The sequence below is a fragment of the Pseudopipra pipra genome, chromosome 7 (assembly GCF_036250125.1).
Source record: "Pseudopipra pipra isolate bDixPip1 chromosome 7, bDixPip1.hap1, whole genome shotgun sequence".
Classification (NCBI taxonomy): Eukaryota; Metazoa; Chordata; class Aves; order Passeriformes; family Pipridae; genus Pseudopipra; species Pseudopipra pipra.
Window position 1 is genome coordinate 34,505,505 of NC_087555.1, and position 20,367 is coordinate 34,525,871.

The window sequence follows — 20,367 nt, forward strand, 5'->3', positions numbered from 1 at the left end:
AAAAAGTAAAGTCAAGAAAAAGTAACTAAGGACAGTAGCACTTGTTCAAATGGATATTTCTCCTTTTTTTTTTTTCTTTTATCTCTTACATTTTTTGTATATTTTTAATCTTACACAAACAATCACATTCCTGGTTGTTTTGTGCTGATAGCAGACATTTTAAATTGTACAACAGAATCTTTCTTCAGTTGAAGGGAGACAAATTACTGTGCTTTTTCATTAATTCTATTTCTCACTATGTGTATAACTGCACTTGTTGCAGCTCAATTTTCACTGTTATTTTGGCAAAATTTTAATCAACAAGTGAGGTCCAGTCTTGATCTGAATAAAACACAAGTTCAAACTAACTTTCAACTTGGGATCCATTTCTCTCTTTCTTTGTTCAGCTGCCTTACAAATGACCAGGTAGCTATGAAAATATAGCATGAACTGCCTTTATTACTTCTGGCATCTCTGACTTCAGTGATAAATCCAAAGGAGTTCAATTCAAAGGGAACTAAGGGTTCAAGTAAGTTCTGAACTGGAGGAACACCTCTGCCTGCCTGCCCTCCGGGGTAGATACTTTCTCTTCTTGCCAAGGAATTCACAGCACCTTTATGTGAATGAATGCAGTGTTATCTCACCCCTTTTCCTGCCTGACATCTCCACCTTGTTCTCCCTTTCTTTAACTTTCTTAAATACAATTCCATCTCAATACCCATCAGGCAGACTTCAACATTTGTTAATGATAACTAGTTCGGATCCTCTCTAGTCCCACTCCTTGGCCTCTGTGGAGGAGTTCCAATTTCAAAATAGCAAACAAAAATGTTACAGCATCTCCCAGGAAAACTAAATAAATTATCAGACACTAGGAGAGCAAAATGAATTATTGCAATCCTCCCAGGCACTGGCATGACTTTGAAAAGACATTTCTTTTTTTGCCCTCCCCTTAAAAAAAGCCTGGCATCTTGACCCAGAGACAACAGTGGTTTGATAAGTTTTCCATCTGCCTTGGGGTCTGGCCCTAATGACATGGATATAAACACATTTGTCTCTTCCTTTTGATGCACTTTGGTATCACTGGGGGTAGGGAGAGTCCTGTACTACCCACACATACCGAGTGCAAGCTTGCTGGAAGTCAATAAGTGTCACTAAAGCCTTAGTCCCATTCCCCTTACAGTCAACATTGACATTTCCACACAGAATTTCATAGGCAATAGTGACTCAATTCTCTAAAGCACCACGATCCTTTAAGGCCACTTTTTAAAACTAGACAAGACTTCCATGATCCTGTGTTTTCCAAAACTGGTGTGTTAGATAAGGTAAGCCTATGTCGAAGGTGATAATACAGGTTAAAGAAAAAGCATGGTTACATATTGTATTTCATGTAAGGGGTGATTTTGATAAGGTAACAAGCAGTTGCAGGTGTTAAGATAAAACATAGGTGTTGCACAGGACATCATAAAAAACATGTGCCATCTTTCCGTGTGATGAAAGGCATTCACAAGTTGCTGAGCTTTCTGTTTTATGCAGCAGCCATTTCTCTTTGATGGCTTTAATGCATTTTGACCTTGCAATCACTTAAAATTTCCTGCGACCCTTTTCATGGCTTATCCCCTCCAGGCTCACTTGACCCAGTGAAGTGCTTCTTGCAACTCTTTTTATCAACCTCCACAAAGCTCCACAGTTCAGCTCTTCAGCCCTAACATCTTTAAGGTAGTCAGTCCTTCTGCTTTTTTAAACAAAGGGAAGAATTTGCCTGCAAAATAAATATTTCCAGAGATTACTAAAACCAACCAAAGCCTGCAATGTTGTGTATAAAGTGAAGTCTGTCCTCCTTGTGTAAATAGCACCAGTGATGGACACCCACAATTTCAGTGTCTTCTGACTGCTCTTGTTCCCTTGGATCTACACTAACAGTCCCCCTAAAATATACGCAGTATTAAGCAAAATATCCCTGTTATGCAAAGCCAAAAGTGACTTGGGGCAAAGTTAAGCACTGGACATGCTTTGCTGGACTGCAGATACTAGAAGTGACTCTAACAGTCACACTGTTAGCCTGCAGTATCTGCTGACTAGTTTACAGTGATTAGAAAAAGTCAGACATTTCCTTCAGACTGCCACTGCTTCTGCAGATTATCAGACAAAAACTTTTCTAGTTGAACCCAAGCCACCTTTTGATGTAAGTGCTTCATTACACCTTTTCTCACTGAAGGAGATCATGATAATTAGTGAAAGGCTTGTAATTTTGTTGAAATAAGACAGTCTTCACCACTACCCTCTTAAAATAGAGTGAATATTAAACCAGGCTCCTAAAATCTTGGCAGAGAGAGATCCTCTGCAATGTTTCAGGAACTGAAACATCCATGTCCTTTCCTGACCATGAGATTGCACAGACTATTTCTTTCTGAATCAAAAATTACCTGTCATCACGTATCCTGAGCCAGGCTGCTGATGAGGAGACAGCGTGTCACACTGCAGTGATAATTAGAAGATGTAGTTTTCAAGATAGCTTTTCTTTTTATTTTTCTATTTTTTTTTTAGATGCCCTGTAGAAGCCGAGAAAACTGACCTGAATGCATCCTGCCTTTGGATGGAAGAGAGAAAATAGCCTCAAGCAGTAACATCTGTGTGGGCCAGCTAAGGCAATGCATCAGGCTGGAGCTTGCTGACAAAGAACACAGAATTGCAGCCAAAAGAACACCTACTGGCACATACATACTTCAATGTATCCTTCAAGTCACCATCCCTGTGCTGACATTTCTAGGTGATTCACAGGCACTGCTTTTATTTCTGGCCGGTGTTGGTTTTGAACTGATGACTTCTCTGTGGGCCTAGTGCATATTTCAACTTGCTCTTTCGCTCTTTTGAGGAGCAGGAAGCTTGATCATTCTCAGGTGGTTTTTTTTTTTTTTCTGTGTGTACATGTTGTTTTAAGGTTTGTTTCCTCCTTTCTGCTTAGTGGTTATCTTGCTTTGGTGTGACATTCTCCAAAAGAATGAACTGTAGCTGGGGAGATATGACACAGTACGGACACAAAGAATGGGAGACATTTAAAAATAACACCAACTGGTTTTGTCAGGAAAATACAGCTGACAGAACTCAAGCTGTGAGCAAACCTGAAACCAGTAGATGTGACAGCAGTGGATTTTGTATTAAAACTGGCACTTCTAGCCCTTTTCTGATGTTTACAGATAAAATATATCATCTATTAGCAAAACAAAAACGTGGAGAAGCTCTGTGCCAGGAATGGCACAATCATGAGACTGAAGCCTTAAAATGTAGGGATATTGCTGATCTTTTTCATAGGACAAGAACTGGAAGGTCAGATCAGCAGTTTCACAAAACAGCACAGTTCAATTGATCCACTGGAAGAAGGTTTCCTATCTCTCTGGATGCGTTATAAACCCTTCTCAGATAAAATACTGCCCTAACTGTAGTTAAGAAACAATTGGTTGAATGCTTCTAGGCTCCAAATAAAGATTTGATCTTGCTGAATGATCTTCAATCCTTTGGAAAAAAACCCCCGGAAACACAAAATGGGTGTGGTCTGGCCATATAGGATGTTTCTAACAATGGGCACCATTGTTTGGATTGTACTGGCAGAAACCTGTGGAGGTAAACAATGTCATTCCCCCCTTAGAGGGTATAACTGATGCTCAACAGATCATTAGCAAGATGGATGTACCAATATATCTGCTGCTGTGAAGGTCCCAAATGCACATAGCTCTGAAAAACATGTTATGGATTCGGGACACCAGCAATTTCTAGTCTCCTTTTTTCTACTTCCAAGGGCAGTGAGGAACTAGTTTTGCTCGTGCTGAGTTTTAGGCACATATGTTGTTTCAGAGCTTGATTTTATCTGAAATTCCTCACCTGTGTTGATTTGGATTTGTAAATAAAGGAATAACTTTCTCTCCAAGCTCTATCAGAGTAACCTCAGACGTGTGATCCACTGAATATCAGTAATTATAGCCACAGATTAAATTTTAAGAAGAAGTAATACTTGTCATGTAACAAAATTGAAATTTTAGTGCAATGTTCTAAAATTCGGATCCTTATCCCTATCAAGCTACCAATCATTTTGAGGTTTGCTTGTCCCTATTTCTCGCTTCACATACCTCTGACAGAGATGCAAAGCACCTCTTCAATAAATTACCTTTCTGAATAGTAAAAAATAATCTGGTAGAAACCTCTGAGGGATGCAGTGCGTGAGAACAAATTACTACAAGACACAGAGGGAGCTGTAAATGTAATTGTGATGGGTGTGGTGACAGTTTGCATTTCTAATATATTCACTTTACCACACAGCTTTAGCAATAAGAGTTAGTTTGCATGACCTAGCACACATTTCAGAAGAAAAAATGGTGTGAAAAGTTGTAAACCATATAGACAGCAGTGCAACGCCAGTGCTTTGCCTAATTATGTCTGGTTTTCATTCTGATGTGCAATCTGATATGCTTATGGGGCCTTTTAGAGATATTAAAGCAGAAAATAAATCTAAGTTAGTTATTAGTTCAGGAAAAATGAGAAAAATAATTAGTACTATATGGGAAAACTACTGAGATGCCAGACTGAGCTCTGAGTCAGTGTGCAGTGCGCTGCATACCTGTTTGCTGTCATGTCCCTCTCATCAGATGATAACGTTTCTATCAGCTAAAGAGGATTCTGATCTCTCTGACTGTACCACCAAAAGATCCCCTGGTAGTGTGTGGTGGCTAAGAGTCTTAAACCTCAGGAAGCTGTGGAAACCAGTGGGGGATTGTCACAAGCAGGGGACTCTCCCCTCTCCTCGCACTGAAATGTCTCTCCCCCTTGGTTTCGTGATCTTCATTTTACCTTATATTTATTGTCAGGTGAAACTCTTTCTTGACATGCAATGGTATGATGTTGAGATAGCTGCAAAATACTTCAGCATCTTTCAGAATGAAAGCCACTATAAATAAAATATGCACATGTAGGTGCACATTTGTATGTTTGGGGAATATTCTGCTAGGAACCATTAGATTCTGAGATCATTAGCAAACCCTTTTTCTCATTTACTGACTGGTTTTAGTCTGATTGCAACTCTATTAATTTGAAAGAGGCTACAGCCCTACTTTATTCTCATCTTTGCAACTGTTAATATATAATTAATGTGGGGAATTGCAAAGTATACTCTCAGCACAGCTCATATTCCCATCTTGTTAGGGGCTTGCATTTGGTAACATTTTCTCTTCATTGAGGAATGCTTTGTGTTTTATTAGGTCAGTGAACCATTCCAGCATGTGCATAAATCATTCTGTTGAGCTTTCTTGTCATGCCTGAATAAGAAGAGAAAGAAGATTCTCATACACACAGTTTTCCTCTGTTGACTGTTTCTGCAGTCTGGGCTTGCAGTATGACCTGACATTTAGGTACATTCTTGTTGTGCTGAGTTGGTGAAGTCACTGCCTGGGCCTGGTGAAAGTTGGTTTATTTTCATCTGTACAAAGGAAAAGGGAGATTCAGGCAGAGTAACCAAGGAGAACTGCAGTGGCCCAGGAGATGAAGTCTCAAGCCAATAAAACTGGCCACAGGCCACTGTGGTCTGGCTGATAACCCAGACAAGAAGTGAGGACCTAAGGTGAGAGCCCGGTCAGAAGGTTTAGAATAGGACCTCTGTCTGCATTGGCACTGCACTTATCTCTTCATCACCCTGTTATTATCTCTCTTAGAAAGTAAGCTTACACTTACTTGGAAAGCAGTGCTGGAGAGGATTGTCTTACCAGTGTCTTTTTGTATATAAACAGACAACATTAATCTCTATAACCCTGTGTCCTCTGGACTTTTCAAGTGGTAGATCCATTGCTCCTTTTTTAAGAGACATTTAAAAAATATTTTAGTTAAATATAGACCCCCTAAAGTATTGTTTCTTAAATCAGTTAGTGGGAAAAAGCACTTATCCTAACACAGAGGCCCACTGCAAAGAGAGATGCAGTAATTCAGGAACCTCTGCTCTTTTACTTTAAAGATGCTTTTACGTACAGCAGCAGCTCTAGCACAATTCTTCAGTGCCTTTAAGATACGAGGAAAGAAATACTGTATCAGAATTTAGATTTTCTACTCTAGTAAAATTCATGCTGTAGTCTGGGAATGTTTTGCTTATGGAATGAATAAAAAATTTAATAAGGCTTTTGGGCTTATTTAGGATATATATTCAATTCTTACCCAGATGTATTCCTGTTCTCTTCCTGAAAAATAAATTTTGACAGCTGCATGTGCTCAGAACCCTTATTAAAATAAATGCATCAGCTACATATATATGAACAAAATGTGGTTTTTAAGAAAGGCCAACTAATTGTTTTGTGACAAATCCTTACTAAGAGTGAGCAGAGAGAAGCACTGCTCTGAGAGCAGACCAAAAACAGGTGGTACCTTGAGTCTCTCTCTCCTGTTTGGCCCTATCCCTTACTCTGGGAAGTCACAGCTCTCCCTGTTCTCCCCAGGCAACACACACGGATCATGTTGTGTTCAGCTGAATGGGAAAGACAGCAGTAGCCCTGATTTTTTTTTCCTTCATCTTCTGTTGTATTTCCTGCCCAAGGAAGGAAGATGACATCTAATATGACCCTATTCTGTTACATCAACTGGAAAATTAGGTAAGGACTGAGACCAGTGTTTCCTTTTCCCATATCTCCAGACTGGGCACCAACCAGTCCCCAAGCCAGCCTGCAAATCTTTGTACTTCTGTTGCAAAACTAATGCTTTGAGCACTAAGTTACAAGTCTCTCTGCTATAAGCAGCTGTTCATTTTCTTCCAAACACCCACTGCTCAAGGATATTTGCCATCCAGAAATCTTAGAGAAATACCTGTTGCTTTTAAGCACATCCTTGACATATGAAAAGCAAGTCTAATGCAAATGATTCCTCCATCCATTTAGATGAGATACACGGTTTGTTCCCTGCTTGGTTTGTGTGGGAGAGTAACCTGGACCTCTGGTTTGCAAACTGGCTGATTTTAGACAGCTTAAGTCAATCTGGCTACTCAGTGAAGGCATTCCAGAGAATATATCACACGGTGTCAAAATGACAACTCGGTAGGAGTCTGATTTGTTGAGCAGTAAAACTTCCTGCTTATGCAGCTGGCGAGGCAGTAATGTACAGAAATATTACATGGGAAGGCTGGAATATGGGAAACCAGTGACTTTCACAATATGACATTGCTTAGCAAAAAGCTGCCTGTGAAACCCAGTGTTCACATTTCCAATTAGTTTGCCTCTAGCTCTCATGCAAGTAAAGTCCTCATGCTACCGGGAAGGAAAAAGGAAGGGGGAGGGAAGAGGAGCAAGCAGAGCTGGAGAAATGAGTGTGAGTTATATTGTGCACTGTGTATTGGCTATAAATCCTGCCTGCAGGAATTACTGAAATGGAGAAATAGTTATCTCCTAACTTTGAGATCCAATCTGCAAAGTCCCTGTGTCAGTGTGATGATTTATGTGATACAAAGTCGTCAGGATTCAGCCTGACATAATGAAATAGATGTGTGCAGGAACATGGTCTCGGTTTTAAACGGTGAGTAAAGCCCAGCTTGCCGGCTGTGCTGCGGAACGCGGGTCCAGCGTGCACGGTGCCGACACAGGAACAGAGGTCAGGCTGCGGGTGCGCCGGAGAAGGGAAAAGGAGGATGCTCGTCACTGTTCTCCCGTGACCTCAGCTTGCTGATGAGCTCCAGAGGGAGCTGTGGTTCGCCTTTTTGCTCAGAGATGCGCTCATAAGAAGCAGATAGCAGTGCAGGATACATGCGTGGTACCATGAATCCCTCCTTTTCTCCCCTTCTCTTTGCTCCAAACATTCATAAAGAAAACTCAGGTTTATGAACTTTTATTTGTAAGAGTTTTTCTGCAAAGCTGTCCTATGCAAATACAGGTAGTAAATAAATGAAACCTAGTGTGCTGTCTTTGTAATTTTAGTAAGGATGCAGTAGAAATCAGTGAGAACCCTGCTTTAGAGCCTCATGAAAAACAGTGACATCCCAGGATTGTTACAGCTGTGCATTTTTCAAAAGGGAATCCAGACCTCTGTGCAAATAGTTCTTCTTTAGCATTAGCGCTGAGTGTGTTTGTTTGATGCAAAGTTGATCCAGAAATATATTTTCTTTTGAGGTGCTGCCAGCATTTGCCTCTTCCCTCTCAAAAAGACTGATTATACCGCAAACAACATGTAGCAAGTGAGGATACAAGGTTGTAGGATTGGTGAGGCATAATCACACATTTCACTGTCAGCGCTGCCACCCACTCGTCCGGGCTGTGGGTGTCTGGTTTGCATAATCACCACGCAGTTATTTATCAGGAAACACACCAGAAAAGCCTTATATTTCAGCTGGCAGCCAATCAGATCTTGATGATTTGCACTTTTTTTTTTGGTTTTGAGATGATGTTTATTTAGATACCAAACACAAACTTTCCGGATGAATGCCTTTCTCCGTACACTAAGGAAGCAAAGAGGAGTGAGTCCGAACAGCAAAGCCATGGTGCCACCACTCTATCCTGCACATTTTTGGCTGTCATGCAGAGAGCAGTAGGAATTCCAAACTGTACAGGGATGAAAGTGAAAATCCTACTGTGTATTGTGTATATTTAAAATAAACCAATAGCCTATTTGGGTTCAGTTTAAAAATGACCTGTCTTTGAAGGACCACGTGGATTTTAGTTTTAATTCTCTCCTTCAGTTGAGAACCTGAAGCTGCCAAAACCAAACAGAAGCTTTTGTTTCTCTGTCCATGCAGGAGACTTATTAAGAAGGAAAGAGAAATGCCTGAAAGCAATGGAAACAATATCAACATATCCGAAGGGTAAGTGATGAAAGCACTGATTGGACTGTGGAGGAAGGTTTGCAGAGGTCAGCTGAGACTGACTTCTGCGTGTGCCATGCAGTCCTTTGCTCCAGAGGAGCAGCAAAACTTGGAATCTCTGGCAGAGGAGAGAGAAGGTATTTCATATGACAAAAGTGAGAAGACATACAACTCTAACAGCAACTGCTTGTCATGAAAATCTTGTGAAAAAACTACCTCTGATGGGTCATGATACTTGTCCCATGTGCTGTTGATTTTAAGAAAAAAAAAATCATTACTCAACATTTTCCACCAATTAACAGCCAGTGGCCAGTAAGAGTCAGCAAATAGTAGCGTTTTCCTTCTACTTAATCATGTTTCTCTTCATTCATCACATTCATAGGTCCTTTATTTAAGTTTTTATAACACTAGGCTAAATAAAACAGACTATGTAGTGACTGTGAAAGTAGAATGGAGGCTTGGATCAGACAGAACAAAAATATTTTCATCGTCCCGAAAAACCTTTTTGCAAAAGATTACATCAAGATGGTCAACAAAGCCTCACAAACTTTTGGAAAGTGAAAAGAAACACTCTGTGTGTTGGTAGTGGTGGGAGGATTTCAGAGAGTGCTTTGCTAGACTGCAATCATCATCACCGCGTTTTCCTTTGATCTGTCTGGAGACGTGGCAGGATGTTTAAAGCTGGAAACAGCACTTTTCTAATGTTCTCTAACCTCAAAAACAAGATGCCGAACATAAGGTTTTTTCCTCCTTTTTTCTCCCTCCAGCTCATTCCTGCCAGAACAGACTATTCAATTGTGTACTGTGCATCAGGACTCTCCCTGCTGAAGGAGGGGAGAGCTGTAGTACGAGGAATGAGAGGGCTTTTGTTGCTGGAGGGAATTTTTTACTAGCTTTTTTCTCTGTGTGTGAGAGACATAAAGTGCTCTGGAAATGTACAGATTCTTCCTGCCAAGAATGCTTGTTTTCACAGCTCCCCTTTAGCCAATTTCAAACTGATTAAGAAATAATAATAAAAAAAAAAGTTTCCACATGCATATCCTAAACTCCCTGGCTGACAGGTATTGCTGAGCAATAGAGTCTGTAAAAGTGCCAAAATAACCTATTTGCCCAGAAGAATAGAAGAATCAAATATTAATACTGATGGTAACGTGAAAAGAGACTTTTCAGTGACAAGAATAAATTCAAAGCTGAATTGTTATTAACCAACTGTCTTAATTAAGCTATAAGTATGATGTACTAATATTTTTAAGGACCTCATTCAGCTGCTTGGCCTTTGGCTTTAAATTTTTTCCCCAAAAAAACTTTAATGCAAAATAATTAATTCCTCTCCAGATTTGAGTGTTACTCTTTTTGAGTGAAATATTTAGAGAGGATTCTATCAAAATGTTCTACTCCTGACACTGACTTGACTTAATGCTATTCTAATTAAAAAGTAGATTTTGCGTATAATGTAATGCTATATGAGCTCTGATAGAAATATAGGAGATCACAGCATAAATACAGGCTGAATATTCTGTGAAGCATGTATAGAAAGGAAAAAAAAAAGCTGTTTGGGAGTCAGAGAACATTGGAAAACAAAGGGAAATCTGTAACTCACTTTTCTGGCACCTTCTCCCGGTGTAGCCCTCGGTGCAGGAGCACATGTTGGTACGAACGCAGTGACCGCCGTTCTTACAAGGGGGAATGCACACAGCTAGTGAAAGGAAAGGACAAGTTTTGTGCACCAAAATCACACAGGGGATCAACACTGCCTAAGTACAGGCACCTTATTTAGGGGCCTCTGTTGGGAGACGAGCCTGCAGAGGGTTTTTTTTTTTAGCTGGGGTAGGGAAGGTGTCTCCCCAGAGGGTGATTTGGGCAGATGGCCGGATGGAGAGCCTGATAATGTCTTGTTCATGGAAAGAATGTGGGACATAACTCCTAGCATCTAAGGGTCTCAGATACCTGCAGTTAAGAGGTCGGGATATTCCTGAGAATCTCTTAGGTTTTTAAATCTCCAGCTAAAGATCTTCCTCAAGGCTTCTGGCTTTGAAATAAACATCAGTGTTTGACATTTGCTAACTTGACTTTGTTGCCGTTACTTCCCCCTTTCTCAATGAAGCAGGAGGAAGGGTTTTGCTATTCTTCAGCATCCATCCACTATACCCCCATATCAATTCCATATCCCACACAAGTAGATATTTATTTTCAAGTTTGAGCTTTATCTAAACCATAACACTTAAAGGCAAAAATTCCAAATCACCTAGGTGTTGGAAATCACCTTCCATGTTGAATCTCAAAAGGGAAAGATCATCAAGTTACAGCCTGTATCATTTTGGTATCATTTTTGTGCTCTCCTTCACCCCCAACATCATAAAAGCAAAGAGCTTCCAGCAAGTTTCATTTACAACTAGATTTTTGTGTGCGAATCATTCACTTGCAAAAATATGCATTGGGACTGCATTCATCTAGCAACTCCAGGGAAACAAAAGAAAGAGAGTAAGAATGAAGAACATTTAATATTGAAATAGTTCAGGTTTGGTAATAAGAATGTATTTATATTCCTAGATTAGAGGGTTACTAGAGCTATGCTCAAAAAGAAATGAAAAATGAGTGGTGTAAGCATAGGTGCCTTCCAGCTACTTGAGCCCATAACAGAAGTTCCTCTCTCCTGCATGTTCTACCTCAGATAATGGGTCATTAACTTGACTTCTCAAGCACAAAGTGAGCAAGAAACCCAAGATATGGTTTGCCTCAGTTTAGAGCTCAGTCTAGAACAGGGATTCAAAATCAGGTCCTTCTCTATGTCAGTCAGAGCAATATTTGATCAGATCTTTGAGCAGGGACCTGATGGAGTCCTGTTCAAGTCTCCCAACCATGGCACTTTAGGGTGGTCAAGTAGGTGATATTGTGAGCCCCATCTGAAGATGAATTATCATCTGGCTCCGATAGTACCTTCCACAGGGTATGCAAAATGAACAAAGTAGAGCCATGCTTCAATGTTTAATTGAATAGTTGCTAAGTAGTGATATCACTGACTCAGATAGCTTTAGATTAATTATTTAGTTTTCATTAATGCCATAACAAATAAGTGCTTACTCCTTCGCAGTACCATTAAGAACAATATAATGTGGATTTATGACAGACTATAACACCAAAGGAGAGCACAGAATTATGACAAAGAGAGTCTCTGGATATGCTTCATGTGGGGGCAGGTAAAAATATAGGTGCTGTTTGTATTTTGAAGCCTGGATCCTTTATCAAGATGATAAATAGAACTTTCTTACCTCTCTGGCACTGTGGTCCGTAGAAACCATAAGGACATGAACACACATTTGGCCGTATGCAGATTCCTCCATTCAGGCACACAGGGTTGCACACAGCTGTATGGGAATATTTGACAACTCTGTGGATCTTTGATCACGTTGAACTTTTTAGAGTAGCCACTCTTTTACTGCTGACTCTTTTACAGGTCATTAGAGTAAATATTTCTAGTAATGCTGTGATAAGTTTCATGCAGTCCTTGCTGGTCAGTTGTGCTGTGGCATTTATTCATGGTTGACACAGTGGGAGCATTTCAATGGTGTTTTAGCATAGCTTGGGGGATGAAACGGAATATAATTTAATGTAATGATTTAATTTATTTCTGATGTATTCCTTTAGTTCACACAGTTCATTTGCTTCCATTCCAATGTCCTCACCAAACACAATCCCGAGGTAGTAACTGTAGTCTCATTATATGGTCCCTGGGTAACCTGGAGTTGAGATATTAACCATTTGCTGCTTTGGCTGCGTTCAGCAGAGCATTGTGGCATTTTCATGAAGTAGAATAGGTGTGCACCCCAAAACCTGTTTGTTCTGCCTCATTTAAATGCCACTTCCTACAACACACTGGCTCATGCATCACCCGCAAAGCTGCTGGCTGAGCTCCCTTTGCCTCTCTATGCAACTGTTATTACTGTAGATGATATAACAAGGATTAGGAATTAAAAGCTGTCTTGCATATTTGTATGTGGCAAGTACCAGACTGTTAAAAAAAAAGACTATTAGAATTGCAAATTGATTTAGCTGGGAAGTCAGTGTGTGAAGAATAAAGGATCTGATAAAGTTTTTATTGTACAGCAGAGTGACAATTTAAACCAGACTTTTTCCTTCTATTGCGTTTATCTTTCGATATCTTGCAGAATAGCCCATTAAATAAATTAAATGCATTTAAGTTTAAATAAATTAAGGGTCACTAAAATATTTCAGATGAACTAAAGAAGAAATAAAATGTCAATTTGGAAAGAGAAAATAAGTGAAATTGTAGTCTAGATGAGAGGCTTTTTTGACTAAGAAAAACCACTTATGAAGTCAAAATGGACTTCATTCATTGCTAATGGAGAATTTGGATTAGTTGCCTCATTGTCCTGGCTAGTTCACAAATGTCCACTGTGTCAGTCTGACAGTGTTTATATTTCCATTGGTACAGCCCCCTAAGTCCCTTTTTTTCTTTCATTTCTGTCTCTGTCTTCTTTCAAAAATTCCTATGATATCACTTCAGGTGGGAACCCCAGCAGTATCCAGAAAATACTCTGTGTAGTGCACACAAAACAGTGCCAGAGAGGTGAGCCTGATAGTCTTTCCCCTAAGGTGTCAGCAGACAAAAAAATCCTGCCACTGTGATTCTGGGTTGGAAATTATTGTTGCTTTTGCTTCTTGCACGTTCTCTTGGAATAATCCTGTTAAAGCCACGCCAAAATAAAATTGCAGAACTCAATGAGAAGAAAAAGAGGAGATAGTGGGAACCAGAATAGGTAGTGACAATCCCAGTCATTTTCCGTGGATCTTAGCTAGGCTAATTTATGTGTCCTCGTTAGGTCTGTCGTTTTAACACTTACAGGAAGAGCAATCTCTGGGAGATGGAGGTTAAAATGACATCTCTCACCTTCCAGGAAAGGTAATGTAGGCTGAAGGTGTCTTAGTCATTTAGCATTCACTGTGGCAGAGCAGACTGCCTCTGTAGCCTTGAGGTTTGGCACTGATTAAGGTGGTCCTCGGTCTTGCTCCTTTTAATATTTCACTATTTTGCATGCCTTGTCCCAGGTGAGTGCTGCAGTTGCTGTGCCTTTGGAGGAAAAATATGTACTCCAGCTTTTAGCACTTCGATCCTGAGAGGGAGATCTGAGCTGTGTCTGTTCAAAACAGGGCTCAGAACTGTGAGTACTGTCTAGAAATAGGTACCTAGTTCGAATCCTCACCTTGTCACTTTGTACTGACTGGTGGAGGTGGCTTTTCCCTGAGCTCCCACGTTCTGTGGATGCCTTTGCAGGTGCTGTGCAAGTATGAGATGCAGGCAGGAGGAGCAGTGTGAATTCTGGCAGCAGTGCATTCTAAGAAATAACTCCAGAATCACACAAGCTTAAAAGGCTGTGAAAAGGTTTTGTTTGTGGGTTTTCTCTCCATAACCCTGATATTTAGATAAACATCTAAACTTAGGAATGCTTACATAAACGTCTAAACTTATGAACACTTACATAAACATGTGAGCTTAGGAATACTTACATAAACTCAAAGCCTTCCGAGCTTTTGCCCTTTACTATTCTTTGTTCTTATGCTTTAACTCTTTAAGCAGCAGAAATGAATCTGACCACTGAATTACAGGAACCACAGGGATTTCAGGCATCAAAAGGCTTGAGAGACCAGCCATTTCTGACCCTTTACCTGTTTCACAGGAAGGGCTGCTCCACCCACTTCTGCATTTGCACTCATCTGGTGACACACAGACCCCACCGTTGTGACAGTGCCTGTTACACACCACTGGAAGACACAGAAAAGATCGACATGTCTTATCACTGGCACCAATGCATATCCTAAAGTTGCTCTATCACAGCAAATAGCTAATAGTATTGATGCAAGAGGCAAACTGAGGGTTGAATCTGTCCTTTTCCTTGGTTTTCTTCCTCTATTAGAAGCCTTACATCTAAAATTCTTTGGTTTTAAAGTATTCCAGCTACTCTGGTTCAGACATGAAATTATGTTCCTGTCAAGGGCATCCTGATATTTAAATAAGCAGCACTGTAATGATGGAACTGCACATGTTCTGCCATTCAGTTAATATAGAAGGGTTTGAAGGCTGGTTTTTTTTTCCCCAGACATTCTCTGTATTGAATCTCTTTTTTAACTTGCATTGCAGAGTAACATGGCTCCTAATAGATATGGCTAGTATTTTGTGTTCTCAAAATTAGCATTTCTACCTTCACTCACAACCTTGAATTTCATAAATGTTACTATAAATAACATGCACGTTTTTACTTCTTTGTTTGTTTTTCCAGAAACATTTTTATGTAGAAAATATTGATATAGATGTGCATATTTTTACATAATACAGCTACACTGCTGGTAAATAAATGCTCTGAAATAGTTTAGCTACTGTATTATTCCAACATGTTATATTTTGTTTTTCTTCCTGTATTTATTAATAATTTTAAGGGGAAATATAGAAAAAATAAAAAGTCATTTTTTATCTTGTAATTTTCTGCTAATTCAAACATGTAATGAGAAAAGCCTGAGTGAGTTCATACGTACTTGTTTCACATCGAGGACCTACAAATCCATAAGCACAAGAACAAGTGTTTTGAGGTAGACAAGTTCCTCCATGCTCACATGGTGGATCACACTGTGCTGCAAGAATAGAACAGGAGACAAAAAAATGCAGTTCAAATATTACATTCTGTGTGGCTCTGAGCACAGCGCAGGTTTCTTCTCTTCCCATACGATTTTATTAATCCAACAAGTAATTTGGCTGAGGAAAATACTGCAGGATAGCAGTGGGTATCACATTAGTAATACAGCACTAATGAGTAGCCATATAATGTCTGCAAGGGAATGATTTTTGCATAATCATGTTTAACTTCTGAGCATGCACATTTTTAAGTACATATTTTTGAAGTCTAAGGATGGACCAAGTACAAGATTTGCCTGGTGGATGGTCAGTAAGCTTTAACCTGTGACAGAAGTTACATTAAGGCAGAGATGAAGTGTTTCTTCTGTAGAGAAAAGTGTTGTATGGGGATTTACCAGCCAAATGGCAAACATTTAAGCAAAAATTTTAGTATTTCGTGAGTAGTATGAGCTCTGTAGTCAAAGCAGCAAATCAGATAATGATTTCTTGACTTATTGCAATATACAGTGTCATTCTGTTGAAGAAAGAGGATGAGCAGTTGTACGGTGTAAAGCTGGAATGGACAGCAGCTCTTGAATAGGATGTTTGCTGAAGAGAATCACCTGCCTTTTAGATGTTGATCATTATTAATCTAATGGTTTTATTGTAGAGGGAGCCTGGAAGGTTTCACCTCTTAAACCTGAGATCTAAGGTAGGTACCTGACACTAGATATCATGAACACTGCCATTTGTAGCCCTCTAATAAGAGGTAATTTTTTTATGGCAAACTCAAGAGGAGGAGGAAGATCACTGAAGGGACAAGATGATCACTGACACTCAAAAAAGAAGTGCTGTGTGCAGGAACAGAGCAAGACACAGGTGTCAGCTGGCTCTCATGCCTCTGGGGAAAAAAAAACAAAACACCTCACATACCAGAATGAAAAACATCTTTCCTTGTGCTTGGGAAGTGAATACGCAGAAAAATGTTGTGCTTTGGCACACTTTACTGGCAGAGTTTTGTCTTTTCTAATGAATATGAAGCTAAGCAAGGTTATTCCAAGAAAAACGCAAAATGAAGCTAAAGAGATCTGAAACAAAACACTTTTCATTTTAAGTATTGTTACAAGGGAAAAGAACCTTAATGCACCACATTTTGTTCTTAAAACCGGAAAACGGACTATGTAAATGGAAAGCTAAATGGAGGACAAATTCTTGGGGCACCCATAATTTCAATGCAGTTACTGTGTTGAAGACCTCCTCACCGCTTGTAATTGTCACAGAGCCTTCATGTAAAGCCATGGAATATGAACTTTTCCATCCCAAAAAGTAATAAAAGCCTACACACATTGGCCAATTCTAGTTAAAAAGACAAGCTCCAAGAAATCAAACATTTTGACAAAAATAACATTAAAGAAATATATTTGGTATTAGATCTGCTCTTCAGATACTTTGGTATTTACATTTCCTGTTACCATACAGTTTTAACTGTGAAATTTTCAATGCTGCATTATATAACTTTAGGATTTGATATGCCTGAGAACAGAAAACTTACTAGATGTATTTTAGATCCATACTATACATGCTGAGAATGTCATTAAGCTAAATTTAGTTTTGATTTGATGGGTTATGAGGTTTAGACAAAATCAACATATATTTAGCTGAAATTCAAAGTGTACATCTATGAGAAAAAAAAGGATAAAAAAAAAATTGTCTGGAAAACTAAATATATTTAGATAAGTTTAGATTAGATACTACTGTATTACTGTGAGGGTGGTGAGGCACTGGCACAGGTTGCCCAGAGAAGCTGTGTGTGCCACATCCCTGGAAGTGTTGAGGATCAGATTGGGTGGGGCTTGGAATAAACTGGGCAAGTGGTAGGTGTCCCTGCCCACAGCAAGGGGGATGGAATGAGATGATCTTTCAGGTCCCTTCCATCCCAAACCATTCTGTCATTCTATTATTTGATCTAGACCCATTTAAGCAGCTAACATTAACCTTTCCCAAAGTGTTTCTGATTCAGCCACCAGTAGCAGCCGCTGAAGCAAGTCAGAGGCTCAGGCACCTGGGGGACTCATGCCATTAGGGCAAACTGGAGGTAACAGCCCATGATGAAATGGAAAGTCAACAAAAGGGGAAGAAATTGAAGCTGGCTTTACAGAAATTTTTTATTCCCTTAAAATTTCAGCGCCATGTTTATAATTTGTCACTTCTGTTTGGGGGCTTGCACTGGATCTCACTGAAGCGAAGGGCAAGTGTAGGGCTCTGAAAGGAGGGTGCTGCTGCATGCATATCCATCTGAACCCTTCCCATTCCCCTGGGCTTGGGTAAGCACAGGGCTTGTTTATAAAGGGATTTCTTTGCAATTAGAAACTAAGGGGGGGTAGAAATGGTTAATATTATCTATGTGGTGATAGGAGAGTACAAAACCTTGCAAAAACGTACCACTCTTTTTAAAGTATGTGAAATATGATTGCCTTTCCTGCAGGATGATGGTTGTATAAAGCCTCCAGGTGCCTAAGTGCTATGCCAAGCACAGTGACATTCAAACATATTATGCTTTATTTCAGTGTGGTTTGTATGTAGCACTTAGAGCAAATGTGTCCGTTTGAATAGAATACTTTCCATCTGGCCTTTACACATTCCAAGATGCATCTGAACTGTCAGAAAAGAACATGGTATTTTGGATATTAAAACATTTAGCTCTTATGGTGACATTTAATAGTAAAATGTTTAAAACTGTTCTATTACTGGGGGAATAGCAAAAGATAAAAACTGAGCACTGGCTGCTATGTGAGAGCGAGAGTAATATTCACCTAAAAGACATTTCCCTCTGTAATAGAAATATATTGTTTGTGTCAGATTTTTTTTCCCAAACTTCTATCTTTCATCTTCTGGAATGAATTTTTTTTTTTCCATAAGCATTTGCTAAATTGTAGAAAGGTATTGCAGTGTTTTTATACTAAGCAGTTTTGGATGGGATAAAATAACAGCAAAGAGGAGAACATTGCTGCAAATGGTCAATCTTGCTGTCAAATGTATGTATGTTTATGTTTATAATTTAAAATCTGGAGATGAAAATGGAGAAGTGTATTATTGTTTTCTTTGAAAAGGCTTTTTGGGAAATATCCCAAAACTTCTTTTTTTTCTATTAAAATGAGATCATAACCTTTTTATAAGTTTCTCTACAATAACTCTGGGGGCACTCAGGAGTACTAGATGCTGTGTTGTTTTCTCCATTTTCAGTATCCTTATCAGCAAATGTCTTCCAGGACAGAGTTATTGCTGGGCATCTCAAGTGAGTAACTCCCTGTGCCATCCAGCACAGGAATTCCTGGGTCTGCACCACTAAAGCCAGGTTTGGACGTGTGAAAGCATTACCTGCTTAAAATTTTGAACACCAGTCAGATCAGGACAGACTTCACTGGAAGGAATCTACATTGTTGTACATTGTTTCATTGTACATTATTTATTTTCTTTCAAAGATGCATCAATCTATTTTCCTAAATGGATGAAGTTTTAATATGTGCAGCATAAGGTGGGTAAAAAAAGGGAAAATAAAGTTAACAGATTATCGGTTTTCCTTTTGAAAATTGTGGGCTGAAGCATTTCTTTTGCATGCAAGATACTCAGACAAAGGAAAGAAAGCATAGGGTTAAAGCATGTATTAGTGCAATTAAAATAACTCATATGCATATTTAAATAGTCCAGCAGTCTGGAGCCCAGTTGTGAGAGAAATGCCCATCATGCAACTAGAATATTAACAAGAGTAACTTGACTGAATAAGTTGGGAATACAAATGCAGACTCTGGTTCTGGTTAGGTTGTACTAATGGATTTTGTGAAATGTCAGCTGAGTGCTGATCTACAGTCAAAAAAAAAGCAAATAAAGTCTTAGGAATTGCTAAGAAATGAGCAAAGCACAAAATGTCAGACTTTATTATGGTCTGTGTCCATGGTGAGCTGCATCTGAAATACCGTGTGCAGGTCTGATCCCCCAGCTCAGAAAAGATACAGTAAAAGTGGGAAAAAATTGCAGAAAATGGTGACAAGGATGACCAAAGTTATGGAAGACCTTTTGTACAAAGAACAAGTGAATATATTAGGTCCTTGGGAAGGACATAACTAGGTGGTTAGGATAGAAAACTGTAAGTCTGACATGGCCCAGAAGGGGTGAACAGGGTAATGTTCAAAGGCATTGCCTTGATATTCTTAAGCACATGATCCATAACTTGCTGAGAGACTATTCTGGACAGTGTCCCAGTATCTTTCCCATATACTACCAGGCAAATGCTGTTGGTAGCTGTTGGAGATAGGAGAAGGACTTTTGGTCTGATGTGGTAGATCTTTTTTGTGTAAAATGTCAAAACAGATGAATGTCAGCTGCCTGATTTTTTTCTACCTCGTTTCATCCAGCTGTTCATCCTGAGGTCATAATGCTATCCCAGCTACTCCATCTTTCCTGTTATTTTAAAAATTATTTACTTCGAACAGTGGTTTTTTAATGTCAAAGCAGTGCTGTGTTTTTAACTCTTGAGCAGAAAGTATGACTCCTACTATTCTAGGCTGTACTTTCCCTTAGAAAATACAGTGCAAAGCCTATAAAATATCCCAGAGTTTTACTGACTTCACATTTTTAAGAAAATATTTCTAAAGTAGCATGACTTTATCTTCCATGGGAATGCTGCGGTTCTTTTATGACTACTAAAAAACCAGAAAGATGCTAGTTATTAAATGTTAATCTAATCCAAAATAGTTCAAAATAATTATCTGCATTCTACTCAATAGAGACTTTGACTATTTAAATGTATAGTTTCAGTGACCAGACACTCCCTATCAAAGGGTTTGGAAATATGGAAACACAAATAAAAGGATGACCAGAAATTTGGCTTAAATCCTTATCTTTCTTGAGTCTTCAGGTCTAGGTCTCTCAAAAAGAAGCCCAAAAACTATGA

At 39.3% G+C, this 20,367-nt stretch overlaps 1 protein-coding gene across 1 annotated transcript in view; it reads right to left on the reverse strand.

The window, feature by feature from the left end:
- The window catches only part of LOC135417444 (von Willebrand factor D and EGF domain-containing protein-like), a 177,783-nt gene that overhangs the window by 18,745 nt on the left and 138,671 nt on the right, over window positions 1–20,367 (reverse strand). The window contains exons 22-25 of the mRNA XM_064661620.1: window positions 15,341–15,436; window positions 14,477–14,572; window positions 12,061–12,156; window positions 10,392–10,487 (exon numbers count right to left, since the gene is read on the reverse strand). Of these exons, the coding sequence (XP_064517690.1) occupies window positions 10,392–10,487; window positions 12,061–12,156; window positions 14,477–14,572; window positions 15,341–15,436 (384 nt within the window). The remainder of the gene's footprint in view (window positions 1–10,391; window positions 10,488–12,060; window positions 12,157–14,476; window positions 14,573–15,340; window positions 15,437–20,367) is intronic.